General features: G+C 37.0%; 1 protein-coding gene across 6 annotated transcripts in view; it reads right to left on the bottom strand.

Annotated features, from left to right (window-relative positions):
- Positions 1-20,218, bottom strand: part of RABGAP1 (RAB GTPase activating protein 1) — a 226,560-nt gene that overhangs the window by 166,725 nt on the left and 39,617 nt on the right. For 4 of the 6 annotated variants that reach the window (XM_016430690.2, XM_007474620.2, XM_056812108.1 and 1 more), the window contains 2 exons: positions 9,066-9,294; positions 1,843-2,047 (listed from right to left, as the gene is read on the bottom strand). In XM_016430690.2, coding sequence (XP_016286176.2) covers positions 1,843-2,047; positions 9,066-9,294 — 434 coding nt within the window. Of the gene's footprint in view, positions 1-1,842; positions 2,048-9,065; positions 9,295-18,487; positions 18,578-19,612; positions 19,812-20,218 lie in introns of those variants that run through there. The other 2 variants (XM_056812109.1, XM_007474622.3) reach the window with 2 other exon arrangements.

Below are 20,218 nucleotides of genomic sequence, written 5' to 3'. Positions count from 1 at the left end.
TCCAAATTTGTGAAGGAAAAATTAAGAGAAACATAGTAAAACGTTATAGCGAGAGACTTTAATTTAAAAAAGCAAAGCTAGGTAGTCAAAGCAGAGCAACTTGGAGATTTATATAGGATTTAAGACCTGTCAATGATTTTGTAATAAAATCCTATCCTGTCATCTCAAACCCTGCAAATATTATTTCTTCAATGCCTAGCAATGTGAAATATTACACAGTGCTGGATTTATGCTCTGCGTATTTTTCCGTCCCAATTCACAAAGCTAGTCAAAAGATATTTGCATTTACTTGGGAAGAGAATAAATTCTGTTGTCAAAGACTCCCACAAGGATTCTCCAAATCTCCATCCCTGTTTTGTCAAATTTTAAAGCAAGATTTAAAGACCATAGTGTTTAAAGAGAGTAAATTGATTCATTTTGTAGACGACATTTTGCTTGCCTCCCCAAATGCAAAAATCTATCTTTATGACAGTACAAGACAGCTTTGTGAGTTGTATAAAAGAGGGCATAAGATATCCAGATCCAAACTGCAGGGGTATTTGCCTAGATATTAGCAAATGGTTCAAGGATCAGATCCAAGAAAAGAATAGCTTAATACAAAAACTCAGTGCTCCAAAGACCAAAAAAAAGTAGAGTCGTTCTGGGAATGACGTGGTTCTGTCACCAATGGATCCCTGGATATAGTGAAATAACAAATTGTCTGACAGATCTGATAAGGAATGATGTAATAGAACCATTAAGGCTAAATGTAGATCATTTGCAAGCTCTGGCAAAACTTAGAGGCAATTTTAATAGCTCCTGCCTTGGGCATACCTGAATATGACAAAGAATTCCATCTCTTTGTGCATGAAGCAAAAGGGATAGCTTCAGGGATCTTAGTGCAAACTTTGGGACCAAATTTTAGACCCATAGTATATTACAGCTCAAAATTAGATTCTGTGGGGATGGTTCCTTCTAAGACTTCTGATCTATCCACAAAATAAATGACAAAAGTTAAAAAGATGAATAGAATTTGAGAAAATTAGATATACAAGACCTCTGCTGAATAATGAATAGGAAGAGAAAAAAAATATGCCTATTTCTCAGCTCTGCATGGCACTTTCTCAAAAACTAATGATATATTAGGGCATAAAAGCTTCACAAACAAATGAAGAAAAGCAAAAATAGGAAATGCATCTTTTTAGGATTAAAATAAAAATTAAATACAATAAAGGGCTTTTGAAGCATAGATTAAAAATTAATTGGAAACTAAATAATCTGTTCTTAAGGAATGTGTGGGTAAAAGAACAAATAAGAACAATGAATGATTTCATTGGATGACACCAATAAAACAAGGCATCAAAATTTGTGGAATGCAGCCAAAGCAGGGGTCAAAAGAAAGTTTATATCTTTAAATGCATGCATTAACAAAAGAGAAAAAGAGCAGGTCAAAAAATGCATTGTGCACACAAAAAAAACTAGAGAAATAACAAATTAATACTCTTCCAATTACACACGAAAACAGGAAAAATCTTCCAACAAGACATATTCACCATTGGCTAATTCAATTACAAAAGAAGGGGAAAAAACAAACTATAACTATAAAAAGGAACTGAGCATGTTTAGTATGTATAAATATTTGATTAATCATGATGGATACTTAGTAATTACTAATAGTAATATTATCTTACAGGGTACTTGTAGATAAAATGTTTTATAAATATTAAAGCATCATATAAATGTGAATTATTAACAAACCAACTAAATACTTATAAAGAATCTATATGAACAAGGCACTACAACACAGAAGAGGACTTATCTTAGAGAATTAGGGGAAAATAAGATTCAGGAAGAATATCATACCTTACAGTTCCTTCAGACACATTTGGCACTGAAAGTGTCACATCAAGAGAGATCTGGCACTGGCCTCGTAAGATAGACATCATCCTTAGGGCCTCTACTTCACTTCTGGGAGCATTCACTGACGCACAGCCCAAGTATGTAAGTTTGCTAAAGACCACACTGTCCTCATCTGCCACTGGCGTAAAAGGACTGGACTCTTCAGAATCTGAACAAAAGAAGGGAAACCACGAATGGACAATTTTCACATTTTGTTGGTCAGAATATATTGTGCAAAAAAATCTATAAGCAAAATATGGATTTTTAAACTGTTAAGTGTTAAGGAGAACATGTGGCCCAATTTACAAAACAAGACCAATAGAAGCCAATAATACCACTTTGGTGTGAATTATTATTTTTAATATTAACTGATTTTAAAAAACTGCTTATCACTTGCACTCTTATTCTAAAATGTGAAGCATGGGATATGGATAATATTCATTAGATTCTCTTCTTGTTTTTAATCAGATTAAATGTAAATTCATTTAAGCTCTCTGAGGTCAAGGGTCTCATCTTATCTAACTATTCTGTTATCCCAGCACTTTGCACAAGGAGCTGTATCTTTCCTCCCTTTTATTGACAAACTCTTAGAAAATCTGCCTATTCTTCTTGCCTCTCACTTTATTCACTTCTCATACCTTGGTAAGAAAGGTTGGGACTCTCACTCAAATAAAACTCATCTCTTTTCAGTTACCAATGACTCTTTCATAGTATGTCAAATCTGATGAGTTTTTTTTATCAGTCCTCCTCCTTTTTGACCTTTCCATAGTATTTCACACAGTTCACATCTTTTCTTCTTGGACTTTTTTTTTTCCATTTTGGTTTTTATCACAGTGCTTTCTTAGATTTCCTCCTACATGTCTGACCATCCTATCTCAGTATCCTTTGTTGAGTCATTATCCACATTGTGCCTACTCAACGCTGTGGCTCTCTCTTGGGTCCTTTTCTCTGTTTCTTCTACACACTTTCTTTTGATGACCACATTAGCTAGTAGTAGTCTCTCGGTGACTGAGAATGACAATTGTCTTTGTGCATTATCATCGATTGATGTACCCTCAATTGGTTTGAAGTCCAAAGACTGAGGCGCAAAGTTTGTGGCATATGGGACATGGGACTCCAGTTGTTATGGGAGGTGTGGTTGTGGCCTGGTGTCGGCTTTCACGCGCAGCAGCAAGACATCAACGCCATTCATCTTCAAAGGTGGTGGTGGCATGGTTAATGTGGATTCGCCAGCTGCTTCTGACAGAGGCAGCAAGTTCTAGTTGCTTTGGTGCAATGCCAGCCCACTTCAAGTTTGACTTTAGCTGATCCTTGTATCTTTTCTTTGGTCGGCCTTGTTTCCTGAGTCCAGCTGACAGTTCACCATAGAATACCTGTCTTGGTATTTGCTGTGGGTCCATGCGGATGACGTGTCCAGACCATCGTAGCTGGGTTTTAAGGATCATTACTTTGATGCTGGTGGAGTTGGCTCTGTCGAGGACTTCCTGGTTGGTAATTTGGTCCTGCCATTGGATCCTCATGATTGACCAGAGAGAGCGTTGGTGGAATTGCTCCAGCTGTTTCATGTGCGTCCAGCACAGTGTCCATGCCTCGCAACCACACTTTGAGCTTCGTCGCAATGCTTACACCTCTATGTTGGAGGACTTTGGAGCGCAGCTGCCCGAGTGCCTGGCTGGCCTTTTGGATCCTGGCATTAATCTCATGGTCTAGGGACCTGTCGTTGGTGATGGTGCTGCCCAGGCACTTGAAAGTGTTGACGTTAGAAAGCTGCGTGCCGTCAATTGTAATGCATGGCTGGTTAGTTGGCCTCCCTGGTGCAAGATGGAACAGCACCTCTGTTTTGCTGAGGCTGATAGTCAGGCCAAACAGTTTTGTTGCGGTAGAGAACCTGTCCACAATGATTTGGAGATGATTTTCTTGGTGGGCCATGAGAGCACAGTCATCTGCAAAGAGAGCTTCCAGGATGAGTCTCTCTGTTGTCTTTGTTTTTGCAGTCAGGTGGCGAAGGTCGAATAGTGAGCCATCCAGTCGGTATTTGATGTAGACGCCCAGGTCTAGCTCTATCACAGCATGTCATAATACTTGGGTGAAAAATAGGTTGAATAGTACTGGAGTGAGGACACAGCTTGTTTCACGCCATTGGAGATGTTGAAGCAATCAGAAGTCTCTCCACCAGATAGGATTTCCTCTGTCATGTCGACATGAAAGAGATGGATCAGTATGATGAATTTTGCTGGGCAACCGAGCTTGCTAAGGATCACCCACAATGCGTCCTTGTTCACTGTGTCGAACGCCTTTGTCAGGTCTATGAAGACAATGTAGAGACTCAGGTTCTGCTCAAGGCATTTTTCCTGCATTTGCTTCACTGTGAAGACCATATTGATGGTGCTGCAATCTGGTCGGAAGCCACATTGTGATTCAGGCAGGTTCTGCTCTGAGACAGATGACAGGAGTCTGTTGAGTATAATACGGGTGAGGATCTTTCCAGCAGTGGAGAGTAGTGAGATGCCTCTGTAGTTGTCACAGGCTGCTCGTGCGCCTTTGTTCTTATATAGGGCTACAATGGAGGCATCTCTGAGTTCTGGGGGCATGTCTTCCTCTTTCCATATGCTGGTCAGCACTATGTGGAATGCCTGGAGCGCCTTTCCATTTAAGGCCTTGTACACCTCGGTTGGGATCCCGTCTTTACCGGGTGCCTTGCCTGCACTCATTTGTTTAATGGCTTTTTGGACTTCCTCTATTGAAGGAGGGACCTCAAGTTGTTCAATGGTGCGGTTTTGGGGGATCTGGTCAAGGGAGCTTTGGTCGACTGAAGAGGGTCAGTTGAGAAGCTGACTGAAGTGTTCTTTCTACCTGTTGCTGATGCCTTTTTTATCTTTTATGAGAGTGTCACCATCAGAGGATAGCAAGGGAGTGGTGGTGGGTTTTAATGGTCCATAGACACTCTTGAGAGCACTGAAAAATTGTTTGTAGTTTTTCATATCAGCAAAGCGCTGGATTTCTTCTGCCTTTTTTTCCCACCATCTGTCTTGCATCTTCCTGATCTTACACTGCACCATGGCTTGGAGAGATTTGCATCTGTCCTTTTTAGGAGCAGAGTTTGGGTTATTTTGCCACTCCATAAAGGCTTTGTTCTTCTTGCTCAATAGGTCTTCAATAGCAGTGTTGTTCTCATCGAACCAGTCCTGGTGGTTGCGTTGTTTTGGGCCTAGGACTGCCTTTGATGTTTCCTTCCCTGCGTCTCTGAACTGGTTCCATTTCTCAGTTGAGCTTCCAGTGAGTGGTCCCTTGGCAGACAGCTTGTTGTCCAGGCAGGACTGGAATGTTTTCAAATAAGATGGATCTCTAAGACGACTCATGTTGTAAAATGCGCGAACTGTCTGGGCACGTTTTGGATGGCGAGGTGCAATGCACATTTGTAGAGTTGCTCTAACCAATCGGTGGTCTGTCCAGCATTCAGCTCTTCTCATGGCTCTGGTAATCTTTACATCCTGGATGTCTCGCCGGCGTACAATGATGTAGTCAATGAGATGCCACTGTTTTGATCGTGGGTGCATCCATGTTGTTTTATATTTGTTCGCCATTCTGAACACAGTGTTTGTGATGGTGAATTCTAACTCTGAGCATTTGCTGAGTAGCAGTAGGCCGTTGTTGTTCATTTTGCCCACGCTGTGTTTGACGAGCACTCCTTTCCATCCTTCATGGTCCTGGCCAACGTGGGCGTTGAAGTCTCCCAGTAGTATCAGCTTGTCATTTGAGGGCACTGAGTGCAGGACGGCACTCAGGTCAGAGTAGAACTGCTCAATGATCTCCTCTGTGCTGGTCAGTGTTGGGGCATATAAGCTGATGATTGTGGCATACCGGTCTTTATAACTTGGGCCTAACCTATTTTGCCAGTCACCCTATACAGGAATCATCTTTCCCTCCCCTTTGATCCACCCAAGCTGGCATTCTTTCTCTTTTCTCACACATAACATTCTATACTCTGTCTTTGTGCTTTGGCACTGACTCTCCTTTATACCTAGAATGCACTCTTTCCCTTCCTCCTTCCTGGCTTCTATTTCACAGAATCCTTCATTTCTTTCAAAACTTAGATTAAACATCATGTTCTACAAGATGATTTTTCTGAGTCTTCCGATGGCCACTGCTGTTTTCAAGAAATTACCTTTGAATCTATTCAGTATAGAATATGTATTATACATATGTGTGGGTATATACATGCATACTTTCTCCCTCAGTAGAAAAAAAATTTGTAAGAAGGGACTACTTCACTGCTGTCTTTGTATCCCCAGGGAATAATGCAATGCCTGGCACAGAGCAGGTGCTTAATAAATACTTATTGATTGATTGATGACTGAGAGATCTATATATCCAACTCTAATCCACTTCCTAAATTCTAAACTCACATCAACTGCCTCTGAGATGTTTTGAACTATATAACCCACAGGCACTTCAAATATCAATATGTTAAAACAGAATTCATCTTTTCCCTCAAACCTACCTCCATTTCGACGATACTTTTAGTTCCCTCTCCCTTACTTCATATGTCCAAACAGTTGCCAAATCTTGATGATTCTCCCTACAGACTTAGCCTCTTTTGTATTTGTCTCCTTTTCTCTACTCATACAGATACTACCCTTGTTCAGGCCTTAATCACCTCTCAGTGGGATTACTTTACTTCAAAATCCTCCAACTTATTCTCCCTTTCTCACAACTGTCTCCTCTCAAATCTATCCTTCCACACATTTGCAAAAGTAACTTTGTTAAAGCAGAGGTCTTAAAATCTCTTAGCAAATTCCAATGGTATTTTACTACTGTTGGAGTCAAATAAGTTATTCTTTTTTAGTTTTCAAAGCCAAACCTGATTCTACTTATTGTCTCAATCTTATTATACCTTAAATCTTAAAACTGCACTAAGACTTTTGGGATACCTTACATATTACTTTTTTTCGTGTAATTTATAGTCAATTCAAATTGACCTATCTTCTTTTACTCACACACACAAAAAATCCTGTGCCTTGTACAGGCTGTCTCACATTTATGAATCTATTCCCTCCTTACATCCACTTCTCAAAATTACAACTGTCAAAGCTCAGCTTAAGTACTATCTTGTACATGAAGTCTTTTCTTATTCTTCAAGGTACAATCACTCTCCTTCCTCTAGCAAATCATTTTTCATTACTGTATTTAGTTTGCGCGCGCGCACACACACACACACACACACACACACACACACACACACACATCTTCCTTGATAAAATGTAAGCTATTTGAAGGCAGAAACTATTTCATTTCTATTTCTGTAGCTCCAGTATCTGATATATGGTAGATACTATAAAATGCTTATTGACTAACTACAGGAACCAGATTATAGTTGAATGCATAACTTTTCATTATCAAAAACTGGAGACTGCTACAATAAATACAAATAAATATAACCCTTATCTCCGAGTATGAGTCATATATGTGCTTTTCCTCTTGCATTAAGCTTTTCACATTCTTTTCCTGCCTAAAGATTTCCATAGTTAAATTCTTTATTGAAGCCTTATTTATCTTGAACCTGGAACACCACAGAAACTTTTTAATCACCATTCTATTTTCTTCAAATATATCAAATCAAAAAATCACTTTTCTTACTTTTGCTATTAACTACTACCTTTCCCTTCACACAGATGATTCCTCTTTGACTTCTCTATTTGAATCAGGACAGTAATTTTGTTTTAATTACCTTCATATCTTCCATAGTCTTTTATAAATAAAAGGTTTTATGTGCCTGTGTGAAAAGCATCGTGCTTAGGAAGGCCAAGGAGTTTAGATAAGACATGAACACAGTTATAAAATGGTGTGTTATTTTAGATCTAATGAGAAAAACAACTATTGGATGAAATCAGGGAAGGCTCTGTGGAGATTTAATTTGAATAAGGCTTCAAGAATGCAACCAAATTCAACAAGTATTTACTAAATGTCTACAATTGTCAAGGCACTGTGCTTAGCAATGAGGATAAGAAGACAACAACAAAAAAAACCCCATGAAAAGTGCTTGTGGAGTAGATGTGATAGTAGGGGAATAATTCAGATAACACACACTTGATAAATATTAGTTTTCTCACTCTACTCCTCTAACCTTTTCATATTTCTCCTATTCTTGAACGCTTGATATAGGAAGGAAGGCCACTACTAATGAATTTATTTTAGTCATAGCAACTCTTGAAAACATCTTCTAAGTTAGGGAGGGGATTTAATTTATATTGCTAGAGGCAATGTCCACACAGAGAAAATCATGGATACGTTGAATTACTTGGAAAACATAAGTGATAATAGAAAAGATCAGGTAACTACTGTTTTATACATCTGCCAAAATATAATCACCTAAGCCACAGGTCAGATCATGTCATTCAGTGATTTCCTCTTTCTTTTAGGATATAATATAAATTCATGTTTTCTTTACAATCTGGCTTCAACTTAACTTCCTGGACTTATTTGTATTACTCTCCTATATGGACTCTATGTTCTAGCCAATCTGGTCTATTTGCTATTCATCAAATTACACATTCCATTTCCTACTTCTATGCTTTCTTACTAGCTCTTCCTCACACCTAGAATCTATTCTGTTCTGTTCTCTACTTCCTTCAAGGATCAACTCAGGTGTTACTTCTTAATGGAAACCATTCTTGATCTACCTGGTTGTTGGCACTTTAGCCCTCAATAAATTATATCACACTTATTTATCAATTTATATTTTGTATCCCCAAGGAATTTAAATTCCTTAGGGGCAGAAACTTTTTGTTATTGATATCATAAGTTTTAGTCCCTAGCACTGTGCTTTATAAAGAGGAGGCATTTAATAAAGGTTTATTTGTTGAACCAACTCGATAAGAAATACATTCAAAAGAAAATTTAGATGGTGCATTTATGTCCATCAACCCCTAAGAATAAAAATTTCTAGAAAGGAGGAATTGTATTTGTATCTGTTCTGAAAAGAACAGAATACAGAGTGGATATAAATATGAAAAGAGCATCAACTCTAATTTCAGAACTTGGGTTCTGGTTCTATTGCTAACTCTCTTTATGATCTTGGGCAATTAACTTCAATTCTTTGGGCCTCAGTTTCCTTATATGGATTGGATTAGAAGACTTCAAGTTCTTTCATAATAGAACAGAATCTCAGGCAATGGAATATTCCTAACCTCCTTGTCCAGGTTTCACTGGCAGGCTCATCTCTGGTTTCTGGAGTCCTGCTAAGGACACTGGGTTAATAGTAGATGAAGTGGAAAGTTCATTCACAAGGGGTCCGTCTCCTTCTCCATCAATTTGTGTTCTTTCCATATGTTCCTTGTCCCCATCTTCCATTGGTGGGTCCATCAGTACATCCTCTAGTTCTTTCTGCAGCTGCTGTTCACTTCCATTCCCTACAATCTAATGGTCATAAAAACAAGCAATCAGCAAGGGCAGAAGGACAGCAATAATTAAATGCTTTAAATAAATCATTAGTTTTTTTATAATATAAAGATACCTTCCATTGTTTATTTAAAAGAAAAAAAGAACTCAAGATGCAGCAAGTGGAACTGCAGCTGCATTGTCAAATCATACAATTCTCCTCCAATACTTCACTTGAAAATTTGTGATTTCATTATTTTGTTTCATCAGTTGCTATTGTCTCCCCACCAAAATTTATGGGAGGGGGAAAGTGTTGACCTGTTGGCCAATTTTTTTTTTTTTTAAACCCTTACCTTCCATCTTGGAGTCAATACTACGTATTGGCTCCAAGGCAGAAGAATGGTAAGGGCTAGGCAATGGGGGTCAAGTGACTTGCCCAGGGTCACACAGCTGGGAAGTGTCTGAGGCCAGATTTGAAACTAGGACCTCCAGTCTCTAGGGCTAGCTCTCAATCCACTGAGCTACCCAGCTGCCCCCAAGAGTGGTAAGGGCTAGGCAATGGGGGTTAAGTGACTTGCCCAGGGTCACACAACTGGGAAATGTCTGAGGCCAGATTTGATCCTAGGACCTCCTGTCTCTGGGTCTGACTCTCAATCCACTGAGCCACCCAGCTGCCCCCTGGCCAATTCTTCTGATGACAAGTCGTTTCTTACTTAACCATGCTGATTGGGTATTTGGCAACACTCATATGCACAACCTTTCTAGTTTAGTGGGATCATACATAGTATGGAGGTAACCTTAGACTCTCCAGCCTTCATCAGAGGACCACAGATCCTACTGCCAATGTGGAAAGACTCTGAAAACAAGTCCAGCAAGTTCTGACATTTGAAGACCTATATAACTAGGCCTCAAATGACACTGTGACATTATCACCAGAGGTATAACAGTATAACAGTCAAGTATAGAATATTTCTGGTCACAATAATTAATACTGTCTAATGAAGTCAAAATGCGCTTTGGGAAAAGTGACCACACCAATAAAATAAACCTCAGTATTTAAAAAAAATCCTTACCTGGGGGCAGCTGGGTGGCTAGAGCCAGGTCTAGTGACAGGAGGTCCTGGGTTCAAATTTGACCTCAGACACTCTTCCTAGCTGTGTGATTCTGGGCAAGTCACTGAATTCTAGTTACCTAGTCCTTATTGCTCTTCTGTCTTGGAACCAATATATAGTATCAATTCTAAGACAGAAGGGAAGGATTTTTTTTAAACCCTTACCTTCTGTCTTAGAATCAATACTGTTATTGGTTCCAAGGCAGAAGAGTGTTAAGGGCTAGGCAATGGAAGTTAAGTGACTTGCCCAGGGTCACACAGCTAGGAAGTATCTGAGGTCAAATTTGAACCCAGGACATCCTGTCTCTAGGCCTGGCTCTCCATTCACTGAGCTACCCACCTGCCCCTTAAATCATGTATTTTTGAGGTACTGAAATAAATGAATGAATACATGGCAGCCTACTAAGGCAACTTGGTTGAATATTCTTACAGTTTACTAAACTAGCACCTACTGACATTTTATTATTTTTATATACCAAATAGATCTAGGTGCCTATAATGGGACACTATTGGTGCCTTTTATAGATCTTAACTTTAAAAAAATCTTCCACTGGATCATAAAATATACTTTATAATTTGTCATATCTACATCAAATAAAGATCATCAAGTATTTTGGAGGAAACTTGCTGTGATATGAATAGGTACCCCTAGTTTTGACAAATTCATACTAAAAGTAGTAAGAAGCCCTATCAAATGCAGAATGAATGCATTTCTTTTCTTGCCTTCAAAATGGCTTATTTCCAACCATTAAATGATCATGATCAAAGCTAAAAAGTACAAGAACAAAATGTGACTGGACTATAATAATAATAAACAAGTTTAGATTCACATTCTTAAATAATTTAGAAAAAGGCAATGTTGAAAGAAAAAAAACAACAAAAAAACAAAGAGATTTAGAGGGCATCCTTTTTAATTCAACAAACATTAATGGAACAAACACTATGAGCAAGGTACTATGCTCTATATAATAGGAGAGAAAAATAAGAATAAGCCTTCATCTTTATCCTTATGCAACTTATAGTAAAAAGGTTAAGTTCCACAAAAAAGTATAATATTAGGTGAAATGCAAAAATGTCATTAGGTAGGCACAACAAAATCTTATGGCTGCTGGTTAAAAGTTTGAAATAGTTCTTTTAAAAACTATATATTCCTATTTTTTGGAGAATGACTTTTGTCATACATTTCTTTTCAATGTCTGTATAGTTTGTATATCAGATTCACATCAGACTTACTTGGAACAAAGATTTTTCTGTCACATAACTTCTCTTATCATAGTTTTATTAATTTTATTTGTGCCCAATATAACAAACTAATAACAAATGAAGCCTATATTTGAACTCTGTGATCTTATAACTAAAACATACTACAACTATAGAAAAAAATCAGCACAAAGGAATGGCAAGATCAAAGTTATACTTTAAAAGAACTAATCTTGCATGAATTTGCAGGATAGTTCAGGGATACTAGAGCAGCGGTTCTCAACCTCTCAATTTGTAGCAATGAGAATACATAATACATAACAGGTATTTACATTCTGAATCATAACTGTAGCAAAATTACAGTTTTGAAGTAGCCACCAAAATAATTTTTTGGTTTGGGGTCACTGCAACATGAGGAACTGTATTGCAGGGTCACGGCATTAGAAAGGTTGAGAACCACTGTACTAGAGTAATAACCATCTTGAAGCAGAGCAGTGGTGGACTGAGAGGAGATGGATGAGAGAGGAGTAGGAAGGTAGATTTATGAAGCAAGGAAAGAAACAAACATGACTCTTTTTTAACATATCTTGTATGTATATATGTCCCCTTCTCTGCTCTGATGCTGCCACCACCCCTGGGAGAGGCCTTTTTCACCTTGCAGCTGCTGCAGTAGCCTGATGGTTGATCTTCCTACCTCAGTTCTGTCCTTATTCCAGTTCATCATTCACTTAACTAGGAAGGTGATCTTTCTAAAGTGTAGAGGTCTGGCTACATTACCTCTCTTTTTATTAAAAATACCAGTGACTCATTTTTAACTCTGGGATAGAAAATAAAAATCTCTGTTTCTTAAAAACTCTACAATCTAACCCCTGTCTACCTTTCCAGTCTTCTTAAATCTTATTCCCTTCCATGAACTCTGACCCAGTGACACTGGCGTCCTTGTTCCTTGCACAAATCATTTCATCTCCTAACTCTGCATTTTTACTGGCTGTTCCCTATTCTTGGAGTCTTCTCTGTCCTCAACTCTAACTCTGCTTTTCTAGCGTCCTTTAAGACTCTACTAAAACCTACCTTTCAGAAGAGGCTTTCCCCAGTAACTTGACTTCTTAATGCTATAGATTTCCTCTGAGATTACCTTAAATTTATTAAAGTTAAAAGAGAAGTGAGAAGCAAGGGGGAAAATTCCATAACTTCTTAGGTGCCTACTGTGTTCAAGGTTCTAGGCACTAGAGATGTAAATCCAAAACAGTTCCTGTCCTTACATGTTTTGGGTGGCCAGTTATGTTTTACATATGTTTAAGAGGATTATTTAGTAAATTAGGATTCACTTGGAAATTGTAGGGAGGATTGAGGAAATGCTATTTGTTTTTTTTCTATTGGGAGGTTGTAAGTGATCAATTGTAGAACACTTTCAGTAGCGTTGGGAGAGAGAAGAAATTCAACATGGGTTTAATGATAGGGGAGTAAGGGAAGTAGAGAATGTAAAATATCCTTTTTCCACAGAAAAGAGGAAAGAAACAATAGTACTTTGAGGTGATAGCAGGTTATGGGTAATTCTTTTTTATTAAATGATAGAGGAAAATTGAAAATATTTGAAGGTGGAGAAGGGCAGAAGATGCAAGAAGATGGGATAATTGACGGAGAAAGGTGCCCTAAAGCATAACATGGGATTGCAATAGGTGGTGTTGATGTATGGAGAAAGAAAGGAATATAAAGTCAGACTAAAAGGAATAATGACCACCCAAGGTGAAAGAAAATACAAATGTTGAGAAGTCCAGGTATAAAAAAATATACAGGTAAAGCTAGTTTAATATGGAATCCAGTATTGGCATGTTTTAATGGTTACAGAATCCAGTATTGGTATGTTTTAATGGTTTAAATGTAAAACCTAGAATATTCATGGGTAAACTGGTTGGAGGACTAAGACTCTGAATTTTCATCAGGAAGTACCAATAAGACATCTTGATTATTGTTCCCCTTGAACTACATGCCAGGCAAATGTCTTGTCTTTTTGAGTGATATAATTACTGTTTATTCCTATTCTTGTTCTTATTGTTTGGCTTGGCAGTACTATTATTAAAGGAGCTATGTAGTTTTACTAGTTACTAAAATGTTAACTGTCATGACATATATACAGAAGTATATCCAAGTTACTTCTGTGAAATGCTTTCATGTTAAAAGGGTTAAATATAGTCTAGGAAAAGAACCAACTCTTTCATTCCTGCTCTTAAAACTAGACAATAAACTCTTAAATATTGCCCTAACAATATCCAAGTACCTTATTTCAATACTTCAAAAATCCACTATTTCATTAGGATGAAAACACTCACTAATGCAGATTGCAACCAAACAGTCACTAAAGGAGATTGTAAATCATATACGTGTTAGCAGGCTGTCTTTTAGAGTTAATTTCCTGAAAAATTAATCAACCGATCATTGAAAAATTAATTAACTTCTGATCAACCTGGTGATCTAGATGTCTAGATTCAGTGAAGCTAGTCCTTGAGCAAGAGATATCTGACCTATCATCAGGCCCATAGTTAAAGTTCTTCCAGCTGGGTAGGACCTGTCATGACTTTTGTTCCACTGGCATACCTTTCAAAAGCCCTGGATCATGTCTATGTTATGATTGGTCACCAGAAGAAGGTTTTTTTCAGTTGAATGAAAATATACTGTCAAAAATTAAACTAAATCAACTGTAGAGTTTTTTTTTTGGGGGGGGGTGAGGTTATTTTGGATAATGACATTCGTTCTAAAAATATTTGAAGATATGCTATGTGAAATTTAAACTGGGAAGATATTATCAACTCAGAGCATAAGGTATTGTCATTGTCTCAGATTTTTAAAAGATGATTAAGAATTGTGTGAGCAAAGATGAGAAAAAATTTCAGATGTTTTCAGTAATTAATCCACATCTAAGTAATTAGTAATTTACCTAGACAAATTCTGCCATTAAAGGAGTCTAAAAGAAGAAATCACTACACAATTGCAAAGCTTCCCTTTCTAAACAGATAAACAAACTGACAATAACAACGTTTTATATTTGCTATTGAATATCTAGATTGCTTAAGCAGTAACAATTTATCAATCCTAGTAACACACCTGGATCCTGATACATGTTTACAGGTTTTGTTTTGTGTTTAGAGATATATGTTGTTTATTTACAAAAGCAAAAGTTGATTACTAGCTTGAATTATTTGTTACTGTTTTGTAAACTCCATGAGAAAAAAGGATTAAAATTTCTATATTCACGAATTCTTTGCAGAAGCTGCTATTAGTACTGTGTACACAAAAATGAATAAGGCATAACTACAAACTTTTTAAAGGGACCAACTTAATAAATGTTGCTGACAACTACAATAAAATACATGGTAATTATATAATAATTTTGAGGGATGATCTTTTGAATTATTAGAGAATATGAGTTGGAAGAAATCCAAGGTCAGAGTGGGAAGAGATCTTAATAATGTCTGACTCAATTTCATTTTACAGGAGGGTCCCCTTGAGGCACAGGAAGAAGCAAAGACTTGCCCAAAGTGATACAATTAGTTAGTGATGGAAGCGAATTTAGTGCTCTTTTGCATAGCCATGGTATTATTTTCTCTATATAAGAAACATTATTTAATTCACCAAAAATTTATTTCGTACCTCCTATTTGTAAGGCATTGTGCTAGGAATACAAACTAAAAATTGACATAAGTCCATGAGCTCAAAGAACTTATATCCTTTCAGGGAAAGTATGAAGGATGGAATGGAAATAGGAGAGAATACAGGCAGAAAGATTATGTAAGTTTCCTTTAAAATAAATAACTAATCTTCCCTATCCCTCTCACAGGGGAAAAAAACAATATTCAGCAATGCTTTGGATTAAAAAATTGACTCATAAAAGGACTAGAAATTCTAGTTGATTTGCTGATCATCTAACATGTAAAATTCATCACAATATGAAGCAAAGAAATTTGATTTTTGCATTTGAATCTTTTTCCCAATAAAGATGCAGCCTTAGAGAAAATAGTTTAAAAAAACACAATAGCAACAGACCATAAAGAACACAAATCAAAGCAATTTAAATGCAATATTGCCATAAATTTGGTTGCAAAAATTTTGTTACAAAAATGCTGACACTGGGGTCAAGAGACCTACTAGGTTTGAATCCCTGCTCTGACATTTGCTAGCTCTATAGTCCTGGAGAAGTCACTTCCCTTCTTTGAGTTAATCTATTTCACAAGGCTTCTAGGAGAAAAGTACTTTGTAACTATAAAGATCTACAGAAACCAGTTATTATTGTTATTGTCAATTCATTTCTGGAAAGAGTAATTACATACTAAGATTTGTTTTTTACAAAAAGAAACTTAAGAAAATGACTACATTCTGTTAGGATTTTAAAAACTAAGAGACACTTCATCTATCATCATTTTATGGATGAAGAATCTGAGACCCAGAGAAGTCACTCATCCAAGCCATCACAGGTAATAAGAGACAAAGCCAAGATTCAACATGGGAGCAAGATTCAAATTGAGCTTTTCTAGCTCAAAATTAAGTGGTCTTTTCACTACGCTATGCTACTTGCTCAGCATCACATTAACAAATGAAATTGGTTATAACCAATTAGCTATCAAACACGAGCTTTTGATGTCATTTTTGGAATATGAGCCCTAACAATGCCCTTTAACTTTATGAGTCACTGAGGTGGTACAGGAAACTTAAAATAAACACTGAGAAATAAAAGCAAATGAGGCTCTAAAATGTAAATTTAACAATATGTGCAATGGGGAAACAAAGAAGCTTTCCAAATAATTACAACAATAAAGCAAGAATGGAAGATGACAAGGTGTCCAAAGCCAATGCTAGTCATCCTGACTTTTATCTTGCTACTGGTCTTTGATGACTCAGGAAATGCTGACTTCGTGCAACTCAGTTTCACTTAAATCCAACTCACATTCAAGTCAAAACACCACCCTAGTCCTCTTTAAAAATGAAGGATGAACACCACCACCATCACCACCAAACTATATAGGCAATTAAAATATAGAACAAAAGCCACTCTCCAAAAAATAAGTGTCAAAAATAGTAACATATGGTTCTCAAAAGAAAATTCACAAACTACTAACCATATGAAAGAATGGTTCAAATTGTAATGAGAGAAATGCAATCAAAAGAACCCTAAACTTCAAGCCCATTTACAGAAAAATGGGAAAGATATCAAAAGAAGGGGACAATATTGGAGAGGTTGTGTAGGGAAACATACTCTAATGTATTGGGGGAAGTAATGTGAACTGGTCCAACCATTCGGAAAAACAGTTTGGAATATAGAGAGATAAGTATAGACATAGATATAATGCTTTTATTATATCTACACATAAATATATACAATATATATAAATATATATAGCAAGAAGGGAGGAGCTGGGGGGAAGTGTGGGTATGGGGGTGGCTATATAGGGAAATGCAGATAGGTGATCTTAAAATAAAAAATATGAAAAATAGTTCTTAAAAGGAACAACTGGGGCAGCTGGATGGTTCAGTGGATTGAAAGCCAGGTCTAGAGATAGACAGGTCAGAGGTTCAAATATGACCTCAGAGGCTTCCTAGCTGTGTGACCTTGGGCAGTCACTTAACCCCCACTGCCTAGCTCTTAACAGTCTTCTGTCTTGGAACCAATATACAGTATTGATTCTAAGATGGAAGGTAAGGGTTTAAAAAAAAAAAGGAAACAACTGAAGATAGAATCTAGATATCTTTTGTTTCTTATATGACAGGCTCCATGATATAGTGAGTAAAGAATTTGGAACCAAGAAAATGTGGGTTTTAAGTCCTGCCTCTGACACATAAGTGGTCTTGGCAACTCTCTAAGATTATAAATTGCAAAGGAAGTGTCAACCTGCACTGGCTGAGTAAGTTATTCACCATAAGCTTCCCATACCAATGAAATAAATCCAATATCCATCCTATGGTTTTTATTATATTGTATTATGCAAGAGACGTCTTTAACTAAAGTAGAAGAAACAATTTAGAAGTTATCCTGAACCTTCAAAATACAAAGATGTTCTGACAAACCCAGAAAGACTAATAAACAACAACAAAAATTGTGTTAACAATTTTAAAAATGAGAAAAGTTTGCAAAATGTTAAACTAAAGGTCAGTTTTTACTGTAAAAAAAAAATTAAATTGACAGTGAGTTACAAAAAAAAAAAACCCATGGAATGTTAGAAGGGACCTAAGAGATCACTCTATGGACTACAAGTGACTAGAGGGAAGCTTTGTAGCAAAGGGTTTATGCATCCATAAACACACACCAAGCATTGCCATTTTGAACTTTAATTACAACAAAATGTAGTATTCCATTCCTCATCCTCAACTTGATGTATCCTTATGTCTATATTCCTCAACTGTCTCCCCTTCCAACAATGTTCCACTTCAGATTTGCCAACCCTATTATGTCCTCTGGAATGCTTGCTCTGTAATTGACAAACTTTTAACCCGCTTTCTCATTCTTTCCATTTCTAGGGCCTTGTTGAAACATGGCTCCCCTCTCAATGATACTGCCTCCCTCAAGACTCCTTCTAGTAGAGCCTACTTTTAATCTTTTATCACCAACTCTTTGGTATTGGTGAAGGAGCTGGAATACTAGTTGTTCTTTACTGTCCCTTCCAGACCCTCCCTTACCTTCCTTTACTAAACTATCTCTCTCTTTCTGAGGTTCACGATAACCAAATTTATTGATCAATTTAGATCCTGATGGCCGTTATAGGCTCCTGAGACATTCTCCTTCCTTCCTCAATGAGTTCAGTGCCTATCTCATAGTCTTTCTCTTTTTCCCAGCTCCTGCTTTCATACTAAATTAATTCAACATACATAATAATATCTTTTCAAATACTCTAATTTCCCAGTTCCCCCATCTACTCAATTTCCATGACTTACTCCTCTTTTCCACCTCAACTAGACACAGAGATGGTCAGTCACACCTGTGACCTTGTAACATCCACAAGTGTTCTACTTTCTTGTTCATAAACTCTAAAATTCCTTTATGTGATCATAATCTTATATATGTTGTCTTTCCTATTAGAATGCAAGAAATAGTTATGTGGCAGAAAACTTAGGTATGAGTTCTGGTGTGGCTACATTTAGCTGTGTGACATCTGAGGCATGCTTGCTTTTCTTTTGTGAGCCTCAGTTTCTTTACTTACAAAATAAGATGATAGTTAGCCTGGTACTATGTATGTCACAGAGTTGGTGAGAAAAGTGTTTTGTAGAAATGCAAAATATTAATCCTGGCAACAAAAATGAAACTAGAATCTACAACTGCTGAATAAGATTTTACAAACCCCACAAAAGAGTTGATAATTTAGATATCAAATTTATTATCATTATGACTATTAATAATAATAACAAATTCAACAGGAAAGGATGCTAAATAAGATTTTTTTTGAATGCTAAATTCCTATAGTGTTGAGTTGAAAAGGAACCTAGAGATCATCTAGTTAAACATAGTCATCTTATAGAGGAAGAAACTGAGGCGGTAATTTGATCAGTCACACAGATAGTAGCAGAGTTTGTCCTAAAAACACTTTTTGATTCCTAGACCAGTGATTTTTCTACATCAAGGGAGGACATTTGAGATAATACAGATCATGTCCATTTGAGAAATGCTTACATCAACATTGTTCATGTGGTTGCATTTTCTTTTTTAAAATGTCACTTAAAAATTTTTTTTTATAGACACCTTTTGCCAGGAGGTGGGGAGTATTCTATAAGACTAAACATCCAATACAGTGACTGCTTCTGTGGTATAGGAGATAGAGCACTAGCTCTGAAGGTAGGTAAGATTCTACCCTCTTCAAATTCTACTTTAGACATGTAGTAGCTGTGTAAGTGAAAGTGTTTTTATAATGTTACCAATGATTTCTTAATCACTTGACCTAATGGCCTCATCTTAATACTCATTCTTAACGTTTTCACAGTCTTCGACACGGAAAATCACCCTTGTCTTGATACTCTCTCCTCTTTAGATTTTCATGACACTACTATCTCCTGTTCTCCTCCTACCTGTCTGACTTCTCAGTCCCCTTAGCTAGATCTTCGAGGTCATTTCCATTAATCTTGGAACTTTTCCAATGTTCAGTCCTGTAACCATATCTCTTTTCCCTATATATTATTTCATCTAATCAGCTGCCATGGATTCAATTATGATCTCTTTGCTGATGTTTCTCAGATTTACTTATCAGTCTCATATCTCCAACTGCCTATTGGACCACTTGAACTCGATGCCCCTTAGATACTTCACACTCAACATTATTCTCCCTCCACCCCCCCCCCAATTCTCCCCTCTTTCTAATTTTCTTATCATCACTGACGGCACATGCATCCTCCTAGTCACCCAGGCTCAAAATCTAGGTATCATTTTCATTCTTTTTCATCTTCCATATTCATTTTGTTGCCTAGTACTTAAAAAAAAAAGTCAACTGTTTCAATCAGCAAGAACTTACCTTCTCTATATTTTAAATACCACCCCACACCCCAAAAAAACAGAGGAAGAAAAATAAAATCCCTATTAGACACCACAGATTTTCAAGGACATATACATATACACACACATATATTTCTTCACATATCCATTTGTGTATATAGAGGTTAAGGAGTACAAAATGAGAC

This window comes from Monodelphis domestica, chromosome 1, assembly GCF_027887165.1.
Source record: "Monodelphis domestica isolate mMonDom1 chromosome 1, mMonDom1.pri, whole genome shotgun sequence".
NCBI classification, from domain to species: domain Eukaryota; kingdom Metazoa; phylum Chordata; class Mammalia; order Didelphimorphia; family Didelphidae; genus Monodelphis; species Monodelphis domestica.
Note: the sequence above shows the minus strand (reverse complement) of the source record. Positions and strands in the feature narration are given on the sequence as shown.